The following is a 20,496-nucleotide window of genomic DNA, read 5'->3' on the forward strand; positions in this document are numbered from 1 at the left end:
ATAATGTCTTAAAGCATTACTTCTTTGTATACTAATTCACCTCACTTATTAGATTGTAAACTTCTTATGGGCAGGAATTGGTCTCAGTCACCTTTATATTGATAATAGTATCTGTTGCCCAGAATTTGTGATAAATAGTTCATAAACTGGATTTTACACTTTAAGATGAGCACAGTTCAAAATGGAAGCGGTAATAGTTAAAGGGTCTTCTTTAGTTTATTCCTTTTATCTACTCATGACTTTGAGTATCTGTAGATCATTTTGTTCGTATTTTAGCCTAGATAGGAAAATCCTACATTACTACTAGCTTTTACATATGCAATATTTTATTAACACAAAGTCTCATAAAAAGTGTTGTTAACTACAAATCAGGTATTCTTGAGGCAGTTATATAATGTAAAGTTAATGAGTGAAATTATTAAAATAATCATATTTATGGATTCCAAATTTCAAAAATAGATGGTTAGTGAAAAGATACAGAATAGTATGTCACTATTTGGGTAACAAAGGGAGGGAAAAAAGAATACACATGCATTTTTGTCTACATATGCATAAATTATGTCTGGAAGGAATAGGAAAACTGATAAAACATGTATGCTTTAGGGGAGGGAAACTGGCAATGGTATTAGGATGGAAGGGAGACCTCACTGTGACCCCTTTTGTGCCCTTTGAACTTTCAACCATTGGTACTGGCTATTAAAAAATAAATGCAATGCAAACAAAAGTGTAAAATTGTAAATCCTTGGAAATATTACTGACTTTCTAAGAAGCTGGATGCAGTCTGCAGTAGGTAAACCTGAGGCATATCAGTGTCAATCTCTGTGTTTTCCCTCAATTTATGCAGGTGTCTTTAATACATCTGGTGGAAGTCACTTGGGTCAGAATTCAAGTACCCTTAATGGTGGAGATGTCATCAATCTTAGACCCAACAAACAGAGGACCAAGAAAAACAGAAATCCTTTTAGCAGCTGCAGCATACCCTAACATGCTTTAGGGAGGGAAAAATTTGAATTATATTGTGCAATTCAGTAAGAACAACATCCAGCTGTTGTGACATGTTACAAGTTTCTTAGCAGACTTTGCACCTAACGGTTCTCTGAAAGTTGAACAGACTTAAATATTGTTCTGCAGTGCTCTTCAGAATGGAGTGAGATCTTTGGTGGACAAATTAGTGCCCTGTGGACTCATTTTAATTTTTTTACATTAGACGAAGCTTCTGTTTTTGATGAAATGCTATAAGAAATGTCAAAAACAGGTTTTGCTGAATTTTAAATGCTGGAAAACATAAATGAAATATATTGCTACAGATTTTAATACTATGGGTCAAGGAAAGATAGCAAGCGTTCTTCTTCTGAAATTGGTCATCTAGCTTTTCTGGAAAAAATATTGAACCCAAATACTTACAAAAAAGTAATACTGAAAGGTAAACCCTTGTCAGATTTCATTCGTATGTATTTTGGCAATGTTACTTGTGCAACAGCTGTAGAATGTGGAATGTGGACGTATACATGCAGATAATCTGGTACTGAATTAAGCTGACGGTGTGTACAGTATTTAAGGAAACAGAATCTAATTCATTCATTCATGGAACCATTTACACATTGTGTGTATGTTAAAAATTTTTGTTTTCAAATAAGAAATTCAAGACATATTTTGCAAAAGAGCTTGGATTTAAAAAGTGCTTTGTGCCAAAAATATCATACCTAATTTTTACAGTGCTTTACTATCAGAATTTATATTGTTTATAATCTTTTAAAAGTAGTTTTCCTCTCTAATACGGTAGAGAAAAGAGGAGTACAAATGTTTTAATGCTCGAGCATCTCCCAGGTGAGACTTGTTGCAGAATAGTTTTCATATGTCCATTTCTAAGCATGGTGAGCTTGTGCTGGCCAAGCCTTAAGCAGACACAGGGCACTTCCGCAGCTACCCCTCAGGGCCTGTGAAGTGCCCTGGGGCATCGCGCTCTTTTTGCTGCTGACCGAAAATGCAATTTTGACCTTTTAGGATTATGCTAACAATATTTTTAAATGCACACGTGATGATCTTTTGTCATAATCCACATTATGGATTTTATAGTGTCCTGCAACTGTAACGCATCTTTTTGTTTACACATTTTTGTATGGTATTTTAAGATTATCACTTAAAAATTTCTATAACCTTCGGTTTGTATAGCACTTTCTCAAGACCTCTGTCAGGACCAAATACAAAATAATTTCTTTTATGAAATGATTTTACTATGTCATCATGTGCAGAGCATAAATTTTGTGACTGGGGGCAGTAGCTTTCCGTTTAAGACAATGCCATGAACTCTGTTAAAACCGATCATCATTTATCAATGACTTTGTTTTTAACCCCTTGCAGTATACCTGGTTTTTATAGGATTTCAAAATATGTAAAAATAACTTTTCTTGGAAAATGTGTCATAAAGTCCTTTTTCATGATTTGTACTAAATGCATACTGTTTTATATATTCCTTTTGTATGTTTTTTTCTTTTTTTCCCCTAAGTCTTCCATCTGTACCATTCTCATCCCCTCTCCAGATTAATGTTGAGAACCTAAAAGAATTTTCTGAGGCATGTCTTTATTAAGTGGTCAAGAGTGGATGTTTGCTTTTCATAATACTGAAATAATCTGGCATTATCTATTTCAAAGTAATATAAGATGTTTATTTTTATGTCACCAGTTGTTACCACTCCCATTGCTGGCAGTGGGATAGGTGTTGGCAACAAACTCAGTTCCTAACAATGGATACCTGCTAGTGATGCATATTTCTTTTTCTACTCTCTTGAAATATAGTCTCTTTAATTTTTGCACAAGATTTATTTTGCATCAAATAGTCTTAACAGTCTTTAGCAGAAAAATCACATTATATATGTTGTAGTTCTAGTCATATTAATTAAATGTGTGTGGATACAAGTTTGTTACTTTTATATATAAAAAATGTAATCTCTGATGGTGGTTGTGGTTCCCCTGATATTTGTAATACAATTTTATGTACTTAGGTTTGTCTTTTTTTTTCTTTTTATAAGAACTGAAGAGAGATCTTTGTTACACATTGGAATTTTTAATTTGCACTTTGTATTTTAAATCTAACCATAATTAATCATTTAAAATAATTAAGTAGGCCTGAAAATTAGCCACAAGTAATGTTAAAAACTTCCCCAGTTCAATTAATTCTAAAACCTTTGAAATTGACATTGAATTTTTTCCCCTTGAGACCCTTAATTCTTTTAAATAACTTGACTATTAATTTCCAATGAACCACGGTTGCTAAGGAAAACTTGTCTAAGACTCCAGAATGTTGTGCATTTGTTCTGTATTTTTCTACGTTATAGCTAATTTTTAGCATACAGACATATAGCTGTGGAATAATTGCCATATTTCAAAGTTCCTAAGGTTTCTCCTTTTCCTGACATCCTGCCTATTTAATTATCATGCAAAATAGCCCATATAAGGCAATATACTTAAATAAATTCAGGCTAAATGGTTTCCTTATCATCTGCCCAAAGTTGATAGCACACATGTCCTTTTCCAAAATGAAGTAAAAGTAACACTACTAAAAAGCGGATGGACACCTTCCTCATTGTGACGTTAGATGGTTGTTTGGGAAACTGGCAGTGCAGTGCTAAGAAAGAACTCATTAATGTACTCCATTGTGCCTGTGACTTGAGGGACTCGGCTAAGATCTCTTTTCTGAAGATCTTAGAATGGGGAATTGGTCTCTGGACCAAACGTCCCAACTTAAGAGTGAATTACTTTAATGTAAAATACCCTTAATTGTTAGTATTCTGTTCAAAACCTTTGAAATAGTTACTGGTAACTTGCTAAAGTGCTCCCATTATTGTATCACTAGGGTATTTGTTTCTCTGAAAACAAAATGAACTGTAAAAATTTGTCCCACACTGCAGTCAATCTAATGAACAGGTAGATTTCTTCAGTTTTAACTATTAGTTACGAATATCAAATGTACTATTTTCATTCTTTAGGTTTTTACCCGAAAACATGTAAGCCTATCATACTACAAGTGAATTTATTTGCTAACAGAAAATACTTAAAACCACAATGGACTGTGAAATATGCAATCACTTAACTCCCAGGTAATTGGGTGGTTTGGGTGTTAGTAACCTTTATTAGGTAGTGCTCCTTTTCTTCTCTCTCTCGAAATATCTATAGTAGGATGTTGGTAAGTGGTCTTAAAAATAAAACCTTTGAATTAAAAGGAAATCTGACCCCTTATATATTTTTACCATTAAATAATGCTTTTGTAAATTTGAATGGAAAACCACTTGTATGTATTGCTGCTGGGTTGTAGTTATGCCCTTGAGCTTAATTTAAAATATACTACGTAATAAAAAATTCATGAAGAATTCTAATAATAAAAAAAATAAATGGATTTCAAAGCCAGTACTTTGTGTGATATGTATCACTAGCTCAGTTTTCCAATTTTTTCTGATGCCATTTGTCAAATTCTTGCACAAACTGTGCCCAACTTAATCTGCTCTGGTCACCTCTGGAATAATAAGATATAATGTGACTTCTTTAAAAATCAGAACAACTTAAAAATAGTTCATACTTCAGATACTTACTCTGCCAATATTTAGCATACTCATTTTATTGATAGTGGATATTTAATGCTATTTAGTAGCATTGTGTTTAAGCAATTTTGCCTTGGAAACAGAGTTTCTTTTCTATTAGTCTCAGTCTGTTCTAAAAAAAAGTTGTTCTGTCTTATTTTGAGACCCCTGCCCCCCTCTCCAATAATACAGTTACTGGTAACCGCCATGCTAAATACCTTGCATAGAGTATATCATTTAATTCACAGGGGCATCACGGCCCCCCTTTTACAGCTGGGGAGGGCAGGGATGTGTCCCCTTTTTACAGCTGGGGAGGGCAGGGATGTGTCCGTGACCCTCTGCTGGTAAGAGATGGGGTTGGAAGCTCCCCCAGATCTTCCTGCAGCAAAGCTTAATGCCTCTGGGTGTGTTCTGTGTTTTTTTCTGTGGTCTGAGAATTACATTTAGAGATGAATTTATAATACTCCCTGGTCCAATGCTAGCTCAGTTTTCCAATGCCAGCTCAGTTTTCCAATGCCAGGTTTTTCTATCTTTTCTGATGCCATTTGTCAAATTCCTGCACAAACTGTGCCCAACTTAATTTGTTCTGGTCACCTGTGGAATATGTTTATATTAAAGCTGGACTAGAGACTGAAAGTGGCCCTCCCCAAACATGTGAGTGAATGCCACAGTGATTTGAACAGCTCACTATCGCTATATGCAAGGGAAGCATGTTTGCTACAATATTTGCTGGTTTGAGGTGGATAATTAGTGTCCAGTTCAAGTTGTCCTAGTTCATGATTGAAAATTTAATATGGTCAGGTCCCTAAGCAGAAGGTCCATTTCATTTTGCTTGTTTGTTGTATGAGTAGACACACACAAAAAGAAGTTCAAGCTCACTGCTGTCCTTGTCTTTCGTTTTCCAAAATTCTCAGCTCTTTCACTTTCCATTTTTGTTTCTGAATAATTGTAAAATCCAGCTTTCAAAAACAGCATTTTCACATATATGCACTCCAAAAGTATTTTAGCATTTATCACAATCATTTGAAAGGGACAAATGCACAGATGTTTTCCTAGTTAAAAATCATTGCATGTATTTTAGTTTGCCAGATCCTTACTTTGCTACTTTCAGTAGTTCAATCTGTTCATGTTTCCAATTTTAAAATGGAAGCAGAGTTCTCTCATTAGTTGATCACCTCTTTGGGGTGAATTCTGAGTATTGTGAGTCAGGGTATTAGTGAGCTCCAATACAAAGCACCATGCCTGCACTCAGTATGTCCCTCTGCATAATACTTCACTTGGCTAATGTTTTATTAAGTGAAAAGGACTCCATTCACTGGGAGGGAAGCACAGCTGGAAGCCACCAGTTCACATTTATTACTGTTGTTAGTTCTCCCCATCCCTCTGAAAGTAGCTTTCCAACTAAGACAATGGCATGAACTCTTAAAACCGATCATCATTTATCAATGACTTTGTGTTTTTAACCCCTTGCAATATACCTGGTTTTTACAGGATTTCAAAATATGTAAAAATAACTTTTCTCTGAAAGCTTTAGGATTTTTTTTTTTTTCAATGTCAGGGATTCCTACATTATAATACCAGGAGGGTCAATTCCATATCTGTCAAATTTTTAACTGGTCAGCAGTGTCACTCTGTCCTCAGTCGATGAACACTGTAGTCTGTGAACTCTTGTGCAGGCCCTGCCAGCTTTACACTGGGAGAGCTAGGGTGGGGATGGGAACTCTGCTGGGCTGCAGTTCTCATGAGGGACGGGCCGGACGTTGTACATTACATTCTAGACGTGGTATGGAATTGGGGTAGGCTTGGTAGGGAGTATTTCAACACAGACAAAACATATACTCTGAATTCCCTTGGAGTCCAAATCTATTACCTATGTAAAAGATGACAGTCTAAATGATGGTAAAAATTTGACTCGGGACTTTCACTATTTGAAAATAAATTACACTTCCATTCTTAAAAATAAAACAGAAACAATACTTTGAGACCACTGCCCTTGAATATGGATCAAGCTGGAGGTCCAGGGGGCTGGAGCCCGGAGACCACGGGCTGAAGCAGCTTGGAGATGGCAGATCACAGCTCTTAAGTCTGTGATAAGGGATGGTCTCCAGTAAACTCCACTGCAAAAAATGGGACAGAAACAATACAAAGAATACAAGGTGGAGGCAGAGCTGAGATATTTTGTGGTAGAAAAAGTTCTGGGTTGACATGGAGTAAATGCAAAGGGAGAGTATTTCTGAATGGAAGAGATTTATAGACACTGACAGTGCTGGAGAACTTGATTGTCTGTTTCTTATTTTCAAAAAGCTGATGAAAACATTAGCACAAAAAATCTTTATCTGACAGTGAACCTGTTAACAGCAAATTAGAATCTGCTGATAAAATAAAGAGGCTTTTGTCAGTTATCAATGAGAATTAATGTTTCCCACGAAAGACTTGGGGTTGGCAATCCAACCAACCATAAATGTCCTCAGTTTGTAATTGCTTTTTATGAAAAGAGTAATTTGGTACTTTTGTCCAGAAAACAAAGCTCAATATTGTCTGCATTGAGAGATACACATAATATAAATATACAAAACCAATCTGGATTTTTTTTTTTCCCCAGTGTGAAAGAATACTTACGTTCTAGTAAAAAAATGAGTTTGATATATTCATTTAGCAATGGTGTTTGGGAAAATTGAGGGTTTTGTGTATCAATCACATTAACAATAAATACAAATATTCTATAGTTGCTTCATTTATCACAGATAATAATATACTGCTCAACCTTGTTAATAAACAGAATGCAAACTAAAGGTGTTTCATATCTAATGTTAGAAAAAAACTGTTCAATGCTAGAGAGCTTTCAGTGAAATAGCTACATTTTAATTATTGAAGACAGTATAAATTGATATACCTCTTATACAAAAAAAAAAAATGGAACTATGTCAGGCTATGAAAATGTATATACCCTTTGACCAAGTAAATCTCACTGCTGGGAATTTATACAAAAAAATCAAAAACCAAAGGGGGAAAAAGATCTGTGTACATAAATATGCTGCAGTAATAGCAACAAATTAGGAATCAACCTAAATGTCCAGTAAGGGGAATGGGTTGGTCAGAGGTTTTTAAGTTGACAATTCAGCAGACTTTATAGTAGCATTTAATTATTTTTTTAAAAAGCAAGTTACAACATTGTATTTCCACAATGATTAAAATTTAAGAGAAATGATGCTTTTGGGAAAAGATGAAGATATATATAGTTGTTCACAGTGGAAAAATCAGGTGTCTGTTTTCTCATTTTGTCATGTTTTCATACATCAAGAAATACATTCACATTATGAGACACATAAATCTTCTAAGTTCAAAATAATTTGGTACAGATATCTAAAAAAACCTGCTGAATGAAAGAGAATGTAGGGAAAGGATCTTATTGTGATTCCTTTCATCCCTCTAAGCACATTGCTTGTCTAACACTAGTTGTATAAGGGTATGGCACATTGCTTGGCTAACACTAGTTGTGTAAGGGTATGTGCTGCTGCTTAAGGTAAAGAATTTCTAGTCAACAAGATGCCCTATGTGCCCAGGTGTTTCCACGCCTGACAAGGTCCAGGAAAGAAAGGTGACGCTTTTGCACCTCACTGAGCACTTACTTCCCCCCACATATGAAGTATTTATTTGCATAATAGTAAAAAATATATACATATTAGGTGCTAGATCCTAGTACAAGACAATTCAATCCAAAAATTTCTAGCAAGATAATTAAAATATCTCTACTTTTGTTATTCATAAAACTGATGACACTAGAATATTTTCACCATCTGAAACAACTTTCAGTATCAAATGAGTGGTTACGCCTAACATAAAGAACTAGTTAATACTTAAAATAGTGTTTTGTCATTTTTACGTCATTATTTGTAAGTGCTCTCAGTGCTCTCATTTAATTAGTTTCAACACTAATTAAATCTGCTTTCAGCATTTTGTTGCAGAGTTTTGGAACCAGCTCCTTTAGAATGCTCTAACAGCTTGATGGCCTTGTCAGAATTTTCAATATTTCTAAGCAGAGTCTCTAATCTTCTCTTAATTTTCTTCTGATCTTCAAGTGCACAGCCAATTACTATGGATTGAAACTTCTGGTCAACTGGCCCAGGTGGCACCTCAGACAAACATGCACCATACAGTGACATTAAATGACTCTTGGCATTTGCCAAGTCATCCAGAAACTTACTGACCACCTCATCGATAATCCTGGTGGCATGCTTTAGGGATTCTTGCTGCTGAGGGTTTCTGATTGTTTCTACTGAAACTTCAACAGTGAGGGTTCGTCCCATCAAACGGTTTGCAGTCAAATTTAATTCTTCTCTTTCTCCTAAACATAAGAGTTTGAAATATCAATCAATATGAGACATAAACTCGTCTATGTTGAAGGGGTTCAGAAAAGGCCTCCCCAACATGCCTCCCTCCACTTTGGCATGTGAATTATTTTGACCAATTGAGACCCTGCAGCCTTACCAGAAACTTTTACCTGTTCCTTAAAGAATTTAAAGTAGGGGTCTTGCTCATAATAAGCTATCTCCAGAGCTTTTTATTATTACCAGAGATAGCTTTTTATAACCTACCCATAGGGCAAGGCAAACTTCTAATTACTGAACATCTGCTTTTATTATCCTACAAATCTCCCTCCTCCCCTTTGAAGCCCCAGGTGCCTCATCTCATTCCTTAGTTCACACTGTTATACACAACGCATTTAACCTTTCTGTCTCTAAACCTCTTATGTATGTGGGGTCTCTGACTCTCTCATGTATGTGGGGTTCCCATATGTACGTGTGTAATTTGATTATTTTTATCTTGTTAATCTGTCTCATGTCAATTTAATTATTGGACTACCTGAAAGAATCTATAAAGACAGAAAATGTCTTCCTCCCTCAACAATGTCAAGAACACTAAGGCCTATTCATTTGTGGCTATATCTATTTTCTGTAATCACCTCTGCTATGAATTTTTTAAGGGTAAAAGTTAAAACTCTAGTATATTAGATTAACTGATATGGGGCAGCCTGTTAGCTCCTTTGGTTAGAGTGTGATGCTGATAACACCAAGGTTGCCGGTTCCATCCCCACATGGGCCACTGTGAGCTGCGCCCTCCACAACTAGACTGAAACCATTACTTGACTTGGAACTGATGGGTCCTGGAAAAACACACTTAAACAAATAAATAAATAAGTTTAAAAAACAAGATTAACTGATGAAGTGTATTAGATTAGAGAGAGGTTGTTGAATACCTTTCCCTGAAAGTCTTCATACATGGGATATCAGATGACTTCTCTAGTTGTCATGTTTGCAAAAGTTTGGGCAGGTATACATTTGTAACTGGGATGGAGATCGAGTCTTAACACAGAGTGAATAGTGAGCCTAACTAGGGTTTTGTGCTGGTTCGATGTCCTGGATCTCTCCATAAGGATGTACATATAGAAGAGAAAAAATAGTTTCCCTCTGTCTTTGTGAGTGTTTGTCTGAGAACCCCTGTAATAAAAGACAGATTAACAAGAAAAACCAGAAGTTTATTAGCATGTATACCTCACACATACATGAGAAACTAAGTAACTCTCTGAGATGGCCTGAGATATCACCTTAAATACCATCTTCAGCTAAAGACAAAAGAAAGATGTTGGGAAGAGAGGGAAGCCAGTTATGGGAGGTCAGGAAAAGCACAGTAAACAAGGGGAAGACTTCAGTACAGTAGGTGCCTTCTCCATTGTTAAGAGTTTCTTGTGATTTACTGTCCTGTCTTCCTGGTACAGAGAGGGAGACACCTTTACAAGTGGAAATTTACTTTGTAAATTTCCCTTACAAAAGGGTAAGGTCTACTTTGTTTTCAGAACTTCTGTGTCTGCAGTTTCTCAAAAATAATCAGCTCAAAATAATCCTTATGCCAGAGGCATACTTGGGGGTGGCATATTCTGCATGTTTGTCAGAAAACAATGCCCCAATTTTGACTGAGAAAACATAGCCATGACAGCGGAGAAAAAGCTGGCCTCCAAAGTAGGCAAAGACTTCAGCCCCTCCAGACACATGTAAGATGGCCAGAGGTCGAAGACCACCAGCACAGAGGCAATTATGGGAAAAGGGGCTCTGTCACCATTTCATTACTTATATGAAAAAGCAATCTCCTCTTTGTCCTGTTCTGCCATGTCCTTCCTAATTCATGGATCTGTGGCTGGATAGTGAAGAACAGACCAGATCCTGAGCTGGCTGTGGGCTGCCGTTAGACAGCACACTTCCCGCACCAGCTACCTGGCCCACTGGGCTGTCCTGTGAAGCACCAAGGGAGCTCAAGTAGGAAGCCCATTGCCAATGAAAGAAAATCACAAGTGGTCTGTTCCTCCATGAGCAGTCATGCTTTTCACATGAAACGGCCAGCACATTGTTACATTCATGGGGTTTTACTGGGCCTATGACTTATTTTCTCTGCATTTACCCCCCTTCCTCTCTTTAAGTTACACATCAGTTTGTCTGCTTTTGTCTTTACTCCTTTGCTTCCAATTTCATCTCTTCCCTCTACTTTTACATCTACATTCCAGTAACTTCTCTAGAACTGAAGTTAGGAGTGTGAACCTGAGGTCAATACTTGGCCTCACTGCTTGGGACCAGCTCTTGTGCCAAAGGAGCTTTTCCCTACCACTTGCAGCCGTGGACTTGGGGTAGAGAGTACAAGGGAAAAAGATCTCTGGGTAACTGACAGCTGCAGCTGCTGCCCTCTGTGCACATTAAATGCTGAAACCTAGAGTAGTCATACCACACGTCAAGCAAAAACTGACCCACACTTATCGTAAACCCCTTAAAGGGCGTAAAAGACGAGCCCCCATCTGTGGCAACAGCTCTCACCGTCGCTGATCTGCCTCATGTCCTGGCTATTTTGGATACTGTGGATCATTTCTAGGAGGATTTCTTTCTCTTGCTCAACAGCACTTGCTGCTTCTCTCAAAGCTTCCACCCTGCATAAATTGGGAAAACACAACAGTTACTATATGGAAGGTTAGTTTTCCTCATCTTGCTATCATTCAATCCAACTCTAGTTTAAATATTAGGAGCACTTTTCAAAAAGTCTTTATTCCCTTTTATTTTTCATTCTTTCAGTTTTCTATTCTTTTTTATTCCACTTATCCCACTCCCATTTTCCTCCCTGCTCACAGGGCAGTCATTCTATATAGTGTTTATTTGTTCTTGCAAAATATGTATTTATGTATTTATCTATTATCAATTTACTTATATCTCATTGTGTCTTTTTTTTTCACTCAGCATTATATTATTAAGAACCATCCAGGTTCCTACAGGTACATCTAATTAGTAGCTTCTAGTTGCATAAGACTCCACGTGTATACCCACCTGACTTTACCTCCACTGTCCCAGCGGAGACACTACCTTATTCCCCAGCTATTCATCACCACAAACAACACTTCAGTGAATACGTGTCCCCTTAGAGACCTGAATGAGAATCTTCTTAGGATAGATCCAAGACCCTCAGTCAGACTCAGTAGTAGGACTGCTCTCTAGAATGGCTGTGCCAGGCCATAGCACAGGAGTCCCTGTATCCCCACAATCCAACAAATACTCAGCATCTTCCAATTTTCTAACTACTTGTTGCCAGTCTAGTAAGTGTACAGTGATATGTCAGTATTTAATTTGCATTTATTTCATGAATAATTTTGCACATCTCATTGTATCCTTGTTATCCTGTCCATAGCCTTTGCCTATTTTGGTTTTTCTTTTTTGAACAGGCGTTACTGTCCTCGTGTTGATTTGCATACTCAGGGTATTTATTAACCCCTTGTTGGGTACAGACAATGCAACCATCTTCTCCCATCCTATAATATATAAATTTTGGGATATCCTTTGCTCGTGTACTTACCACACACACATGAACACACCCAGTCACTAAAGAACTAGGCTGTGGTATCGTGAGAGCAAGAGAAAAATAATATCCTCGACATGTAAAGTGCTCTGTTTCCAGTGTATTCTCTTGCTATATATTACACTGCAACTAAATAAGTTGCCAGCTTTTCCAAAATAAATAGTGACAGACCTATCCCTAGGATTCAGATGGTCTTAGAAACATCAGATCACCGAAGATCTAGTCCTGATTGTTGCCTTAAGTGGGAAAGAACAGCTTCACCAATGTTTTAGCATCGGTCCATTATATATATGACTTTTCCCCAACAGTCACCCGCCTGTTATACTGCAAAATAACAACTGATAGGCAGCAGAGTCACAAGGTCTCTTTATTCCTCAAGACACTAAATATATGTTGGATTTTGTGTTTATAAGAGGCAGTAAAAGCAAAGAGCTGGTAAGGGCCTTATGTGACAAATTTGGCTAGAAAACACAATAAAAAATAATAATCTGTAAAATAGTAACAATACAGTGTCAGGCCGTCTTCCAGCACCATTCATTATGTACTTACACATTTTACATTGGCAAACTCTCAGATAAACTAGGGCCAAGTACATATGAAAGAGATTGAGTTGGTACTAATATGAAATATTTATGCTAAAAACACAAACCATGACTCTAGTGTTTAAGTGACACAGATGAACCATGTGACTGGTAAATGAGAAGATGCTGAAAGAAGAGATTAATTTTTCAATACTCGAGTTTGAATTCAAATGTCAGATGATAAAAAACTGAATCTTATTCTAAAAAGGAAGGTTTCATTTACAATAATTAAATTACAATAGTAGGTTCACGGAGTTGTTAACAAAAAATGGTTTAAAAGGAGACACCAGGAAAAATATAATCTGTCATATGAATAAGCATTTTGTCATTAAATGAGACCAAATGTAGAGGAAATTAGATGAACTTGTAAGTTTTGGGTTTTTTTTCTCACAAGGCTAGGAAGTGAGGGCATTTTCCCTATGAAAAAAAGATTTCAACTTTGATAGAACTTCTTATATATGTTTTTACGTATACTTTTTTCATATCACAGCAAAGGTAAATGGTTATTCTTCAGAACCAACAGTTTTTTTATTTTGTTTTGTTTTGTTTTGCGTCCTTGACCTTTCATTTACTATTCCCTCTTCTACAACATTTTTTATTCTTAACCCTTGTCTACGGGGTGATCCTTTTTGAAAACCCAATCCTGTTGGCAGGAACTGTTTCCTTAATAACTTCCCCCTTCCTCTTCCTGAGGCAATCAATACCTCACTTGGCATTGTACATCTGCCTAGTATATGGACTATATCATATTTAAAATGTTTTCTTTTAAAAAGCTGAATCTAGATCTCTACCTAACTTGTTTAAGTAATATTAGTACTGTTTATCAGCTATTGGTATCCTTCACTTCAACTCACATACAATCTTTTAGTCTACAACCTTTCCATTAGTTCCACTGTGAGCCATTAAATCTTCGAATATCCCGTCCCCCATTCCATTGTTTTCTTCTGGAACACAGGATAGACAAGCGTTGAGCCATCTCACTTTATCCTTCAAACATCATTTGACAACACTTCTCTTGGTGGGGAGTGGCCATTCTGCTTTTATTAACAGATCCTGGAAGCAGCTACAAGTCCAAATTGGGAAAGCACTTAGCCGCACATCAAGGCTGGCCTGGGCTGTGCTCCTGGCAAACTCTCTGCATGAACTCACAACTAAGCCGGCTGTAACAAAAATAAATTACAGTCAGAATATTCCTATGAGGTCAAAACTGAAGGCACTCATCGTCAGCTAGTCCTCAGCCTCGGGCACCTCACAAATCTCTGCAGCCTAGGTATCAAAGGACACATTGTTGGGAGACTGAGGAGAGGCCCAACAACGATTTCACCAGACTGTAGCTCCTACTGCGCCAGCTAATACAGTGCACAGTGTAAACTGCAATGGCTTTTCAGTCCAGCCGTTCACACCAGCGCTGCCACTTACTTGCTGTGTGACCTCGAGTAGTTACTTAAACTCTCCTCGCCTTCATCTTCCTCATCTATGAAACGGATAATGAGATGGTGGTTGTGATGGAAGGAAGCAAAGCAGGCAAAGAATTGAATACAGTGACTGTCAACATCGACTAAAAATGTTATACATATATTTGAGTTAATACGTGTAACATGTCCAGAATTGGTGGTAGCAAACATTAACTTCATACTTATTCTATACATACCATTAGGGACTCAGGCTTATCAATCACAAGCATTTGTGCTTTCATAAAAAAGAGGTAAAATGGCAAATGCTCCTATCATGGATTTATTTGAAAGAAATAATTTCTAAAACAGGTTCTTAAAATCATAGCACTGTCTCTTATTCCATACTCTTGTATCAAAAGAATACAACAGTGCTTACCTATATTTTAGGCACTGTAAGATTTGAAGGCTTTTCCTAATCATAACCAAAATATTAAATTACATTCACTATTGAGACCCTTTGGTGTAAACGTGGGACTGGGGTTTAGTGTTAATAGCTACTCATTAGTGGTGTGGCCTTAGGCAAGCCACGCAGTCCCTCTGGACCTCAGCTCCTTCATTTCTAAAAGAGATAACGTCTTCCTTCTTCCTACCTCAAAGGATTGTGTAAGCTTCAAATGACAATGTTTATGAAAAGTGCTCTTTTAAATTACAGGCTGTTATACAATATTAACTATGACGCCATCTTGTTTTATGACTCCTGGGACATTGGCACACCCTAAGAAACTTTAAGCAACAGGAAGCTTTCAGCCAGCCACATGATCCCCATCATCCCCCTACCCCAACCCTTCAGCCCCTGGCTGGTAAGTAAGCCACTGCAAATGGCTGCTAAGAGGTGGAGGGAGCCACAATATGATCAGTTGGGGCAAATCTGTGAACAGTCAATCTCCCGTTCAGTCATTTTCCCCCACTGCCATCCTCCACAACCTATGTCCCATCTTCATTACCATCCAGAGCCTTCTAGGAGCCACTCAATACCTGGAACACAGTGGGTTTTCAATATTTACTGAATTAAACACCAATTTAAAATGAATTTTCACCTCTTCTATTAAAATCATAGATACATCCATATACTATCCCCACATTTTAAATATGACATATTTAACATTAAGAAAATTCAGCAATATGCCAACTATAATTTTATATATATAATGTGATGGTTCAGTGTGAGGTCGGAGGGATAGTGGATGGGGGGAGGGGGGTTCACAGTATGAGGGATATAAATGATGAACGTCTAAGTATTACCTTGTTTTGTACACCTGAAACTAATAAATAAATAAATTAAAAAAAAAAAAAAAAGAAAATTCAGCAATAAAGTATTAAGCTCTATGCCCAGTCTTCCTGGGTTCTAGCCATGTGATATTGGACAACTCATTTAACTTACTAACCCTCAATTTCTCATCAAGAAAATAGAAGTAATAATAACTTCCACAAAGGCATAGGGATTGACATATAGTCAGTGATCATTAAATGAATAAATGTTAACATGTATTATTTATACATTACGATAATTGCTAAAAAAAAAAAAGTAACAATGATAAGTGAGGTGTTTTGAGCCACTGATGAATGCAAAAATCAGACATCATTCAGAATTGGTTAATGAACACCAGGAGATCTAAAGAAATCACCTTTTTAGCAGGAATCAAAACAGACTAGTGTTATGGTAATATGTTAGAAAACAAATGGAATTTCTTTAACAATTTTTAGAATGCTGCCAAACATCTCAAAGCATTTTAAACATCATGTGCACCTGTTCAAACTCGATGACATAATGCATTTAGCATAATTCTGTTTTCAGTTTCATATAGAAAGTTTTTACCAAAATTGACAAAATTAGTACTGCAAAGTAACTATAAATGCAAGCTTCTAAGTATAAACTACAGTGGTACCTCGGTTTTCGAACGTAATCCACGAGTTCTGAAATGTTCGAAAACAGCTGACAGCTAGGCCTCAAGATCTTGAACTCAGCGGAAGCCGTGTGACATGTTCGACTTCTGAGTTGTGATAGAAAACCGAAGCATTTACTTCCGGATTTACAGCGTTCATAAACCAAAATGTTCGTCAACGGTGACGTTGGAAAACCGAGGTACCACGGTACTTAATATACTGCTTTAGTAATCATCCTTAATATACTGTTAATGTGAAATTACATCAACTGTTATTAATATAATGTGAAATTACATCAACTGTTTCACATCAACTGTTAATGTGAAATTAACAGTTTTCTAGTTTTTAACAGTGTAGTGCTCTGTGACACTCACTGTCCCTTACTTTAGTTTTCAATAATGTAGTTCTCTGTTACATTATCCATATGGTTTCAAATAAACTTCAGTGGATGGGCACTCGCATTGTTCTCTATTTTTACGTACTTTCTGAAATAGTTCCTTAGTTTTTCAGTCAATATTATTAATACTTTTTTTAAATTAAAGTTCATTGGGGTGACAGTGGTTAGTAAAGTTACATAGGTTTCAGGTATACAATTCTGTAATACATCATCTATATCTCACATTGTGTGTTCACCACCCAGAGTCAGTTCTTCTTCCATCACCATATATTTGATCCCTTTTAACCCTCATCTACCACTCCCTTCCCTCAATATTACTTAAAGAAAGCAAAGCTTACAAAAGTTTAAAATTACGAGAAAAGTCCTTAAAATGAACATATTAATCAGTCTTTCCTCCTCAGCTCAAGGGTTAAAAACATATTTTAATAACCTGTACACAGTAATCAGGATTTATATTAATCAATATTAAAATATAATAATACTCAAAACAAGAGGCTTTTAGAGATGAAAACTTGACTGCTCTTGTACCTATCACACACAGCAATTATTCAAGTCTGAGGACAATGACTCAGCTTGAAGACGGAGGGGCAACACCCTCACCCCTTTAAAGAAAATTCCTTTCTGATTAGGGGAGAGAGACACCTGATATGGTTGAGAACATGCCCTCAAAGCTCTAAAGACCTGGGGACATGTGTGTGTTGCTTGTTAGGCTTTTATATAAAAATAAATATTCTTCAGAGGGACAATAGCTGAGGGCACTGATCTCTAGTTTTGCTCCCCTTTCTCTGGGGGGTGGGGAGTTGATGTAAAAATACTAATGTTAAAAGTAATGGGGAAACATTACTTTTCTCTCATTCCATTTGTCTCTCTGAGCAGAATCCAGAATGTGGTTTTGGCTCATGTTTGTCTAACAGCTGCCATCCATGAAATCATTGTGGGTGGAGTTTCTCATATTCTGACTCCTTTCTTGTGGTAGTAATAAGTGCCTCATTTGCTAAGATATACTGTGGTTATTAATATACTTCCTTGGAAAATAGACACCTCTTCTTGTTTTGGTATATTAATCGATGGAGATACAGACAGTGCAATGCTTCTTAAAATGTCTGGCTCACATACTCCTTTGCTCCCCCAGAACCTGGAGAAAATTATGAAAGAAAATTCTGTGTAGTTTCTGGGAGTTGTGGGTGCATTCGTAAGATTTTCATTTAACTACATCTGCACACAATTTACACAGTAACGTTAGTGATACAAAAGTTTACAGAAAGTACGTAAAAGTTTTCATACACTGCTAAAGGAAAAAAAGTACTTCCAAAATTTAACGTGAATTATTTAGAAATTCTATACAAGCCTACCACTATGTTAATCACTTACCAAAATCTTAATCAGTTAAGAGGGAAAAACTGTGACTATCTTATGCTTTCAGGCCAATGACTAGCACTTTCAAGATGTCAGCACCGTGTCTACTATGGAAGGAGACTCAAGTTAGAGCTGAATACAGTATGTGGGGTTATGGGGAAAAGGGAAGCTGCGGTGTCTTTATTCCACAAAGCACGCAGCTATCCTTCACCCAGCAGCCCATGTGTCCTACTCCTCTCTAATCCCTACTGTCAGATGGACTCCTGCATTTTTACATTTTTTTTTTGTTTTTGCTCTGAAGTGTTCTGGAGCAAAGACACTGATCAGTCACATAGGGGACCGCTAAACTACTGCTTCTCTTAAAAATGCATAAGAGGAAAGTAAGTTAAAAACATTTGGGAAGACCATATACCGGCACACAGAAGGTTCTAGAAGTTCTGTAGACTCGGAGTGTCACCGTCCCTAATCTCAAATGACGTCACTGAACTTTTATCTTTCCTTATTTTTCTCCGCTCCCAAACGTTCAGGTCTGTCAAGGAACATGTGGCCGCCAGTAACGCGCTCACAGATCTTGCTTAAGTCGAATGCGTTTCCTCTCGAGCGAGGAAAGGAACATCCACCAAGCAAACAAAACCGCAGCATCTCCATAGAAAACAAGCCCCGGGCAAGCAGCTCCCCTTGCTGCAGCCTGCGCGGGGGCTGTGCGCGGGGGCTGTGCCCGGGCCGCCGCCTCACCTGAGCTCCAGCTGGTCCAGGCTCTCCAGCAGGCGGCTCGAGCGGTCGGCCATGGAGGACGAGCGGCAGAAGCGCCCCTCGTTGGCTTTCGCGTTGATCTTCGCTTGAGCCATCTGAGCCTCTGAGGCGGGGCGGCCGAGAGGTCACCGGCGTCTCCGGTGGCTGCGAGTGGAGAGCTCCCGCGGCCGCAGGCGTCGCCGTCACCGCGCGGGGCGCCCGCCTCCCTCTGACGCCCGCGGGGGGCGGCCCGACCGGACGCCAGCACCGCCGCGGCCGCGTGGCCAAACAAGGACAGGCGCGCCGCGCGCCCGCGGGGCTCGGGGGCTGCAGAGCCCGCCAGGGGCAGCTGCCGCGGCTGCGGGAGGGCACTCGCTGTCACCGGGGCTCGAGGATGGGCCCTTAGGGTCAGGGGGCCTCTGAGACACCTGGAAGGACGGACGCACCAGGCGGAGGCCCTACCGTGATCCGCGCGGGTCCTTCTCTGCGGACCCTGGAACCAAAACCGATGCGGAGAAATCACAAAACGCCCCGCCCCTATCCCCGCCACCCCTACCTCCGTGAGGCCTCATTCTCTGTGCAGCCCCCCCCCCCCCAAACCACCTCCCTGCACGCTATGGGACCTAACGGTAAGCTGTGGATGTATTATTACTCGGTGATGGCTTCGCTTAATTTCTCCCAGTCCCCGTAATTCACAGCAAAAACCAGAAACGTTAAGTCCACGGATATGTGGAGAAAAGGTCCCTTTGTCAAAAGAAGGCATTTAAGTACAGTTCCTCATCGGTCCATACTTGCTTGACCTGCCCTGTCACCACTTTCCAGAAATGAGAATACCACTGAAGGTATAAGGGAAAAAAGAAAAAGTGACCCCATCTTTCTCTTTCCAGGTGGATGTAGGAAGCAAGGGAATTTATAATACTTCATTTCTACCCATTCTAACAAAGGAATTTTTAATGAGTTTTTTCCTATTAAAAATGATTTCGGTTGGAATTTGGGTGAAATAATTGGAATGAAGGCCATTTCACACCCAATTTATGTAAATCTGTCAAGAATGAAAAAGATGCAATAGGTCACTAAGCCAGCTATAAAGGTCAGTAAAAGTGGGGTAGAGCTGGGAGTACAAAGATTCATATACTTAAAACCGGTGATTTGCTCCCATCTCATAGCTATGCTTCATATTGTGAGGATGAAAATAAACAAGGAACGTAAAATGATAGATAACAGTTGAAAGCTGAATCACAACCTTTAATCTGAGATCAAAGCCATTTAAATACTCGAACAGAGGTGAGGCCCTTCAATCTGGATCCCAATTCCCTCTAAACTCAATCTAAACACTAATACACTATTGGTGTAGGGGATTACTAGACCTCATTAAATATATTTTGTCATATCATGACACATACTTGGAATCTGAAGACATATTGTGGTTTAAAAGTCTATCAAGTAATTTTAGAATCATCCTGGACTCTTTTTGTCCTCATATACTAGACCCAATCCGTAAGTAAATTCCATCAGCTTTACTTTCAGATTGTGTCCAAATTCGTCCCCACAATTCCACTGCCACCACTCTGGTCCCAGCCACCATCAATTCTCACCTGGATCGTACTGCAATATCCTGCTGTCTGGTCTTC

At 38.3% G+C, this 20,496-nt stretch overlaps 2 protein-coding genes across 7 annotated transcripts in view; one reads left to right on the forward strand and one right to left on the reverse strand.

Annotated features, from left to right (window-relative positions):
* Positions 1 to 19,692, forward strand: part of RAB23 (RAB23, member RAS oncogene family) — a 42,351-nt gene extending 22,659 nt beyond the window's left edge. For 2 of the 6 annotated variants that reach the window (XM_081044751.1, XM_081044752.1), the window contains one exon: positions 845 to 4,403. In XM_081044751.1, coding sequence (XP_080900877.1) covers positions 845 to 984 — 140 coding nt within the window. In that variant the 3' untranslated portion in view covers positions 985 to 4,403. Of the gene's footprint in view, positions 1 to 844; positions 4,407 to 15,148; positions 15,761 to 18,660 lie in introns of those variants that run through there. The other 4 variants (XR_013993104.1, XM_081044755.1, XM_081044753.1 and 1 more) reach the window with 4 other exon arrangements.
* Positions 4,398 to 19,051, reverse strand: BAG2 (BAG cochaperone 2). Its single transcript, XM_081044756.1, has 3 exons — positions 18,869 to 19,051; positions 11,435 to 11,544; positions 4,398 to 8,919 (listed from the first exon to the last, which is right to left on the reverse strand). Exons 1-3 carry the CDS (start codon positions 18,979 to 18,981, stop codon positions 8,507 to 8,509), a joined length of 636 nt encoding a protein of 211 aa, XP_080900882.1. The 5' UTR covers positions 18,982 to 19,051; the 3' UTR covers positions 4,398 to 8,506.
* Positions 19,693 to 20,496: the final 804 nt, after the last annotated feature.

This window comes from Rhinolophus hipposideros (assembly GCF_964194185.1).
Source record: "Rhinolophus hipposideros genome assembly, chromosome: 3".
Taxonomy (NCBI): Eukaryota; Metazoa; Chordata; class Mammalia; order Chiroptera; family Rhinolophidae; genus Rhinolophus; species Rhinolophus hipposideros.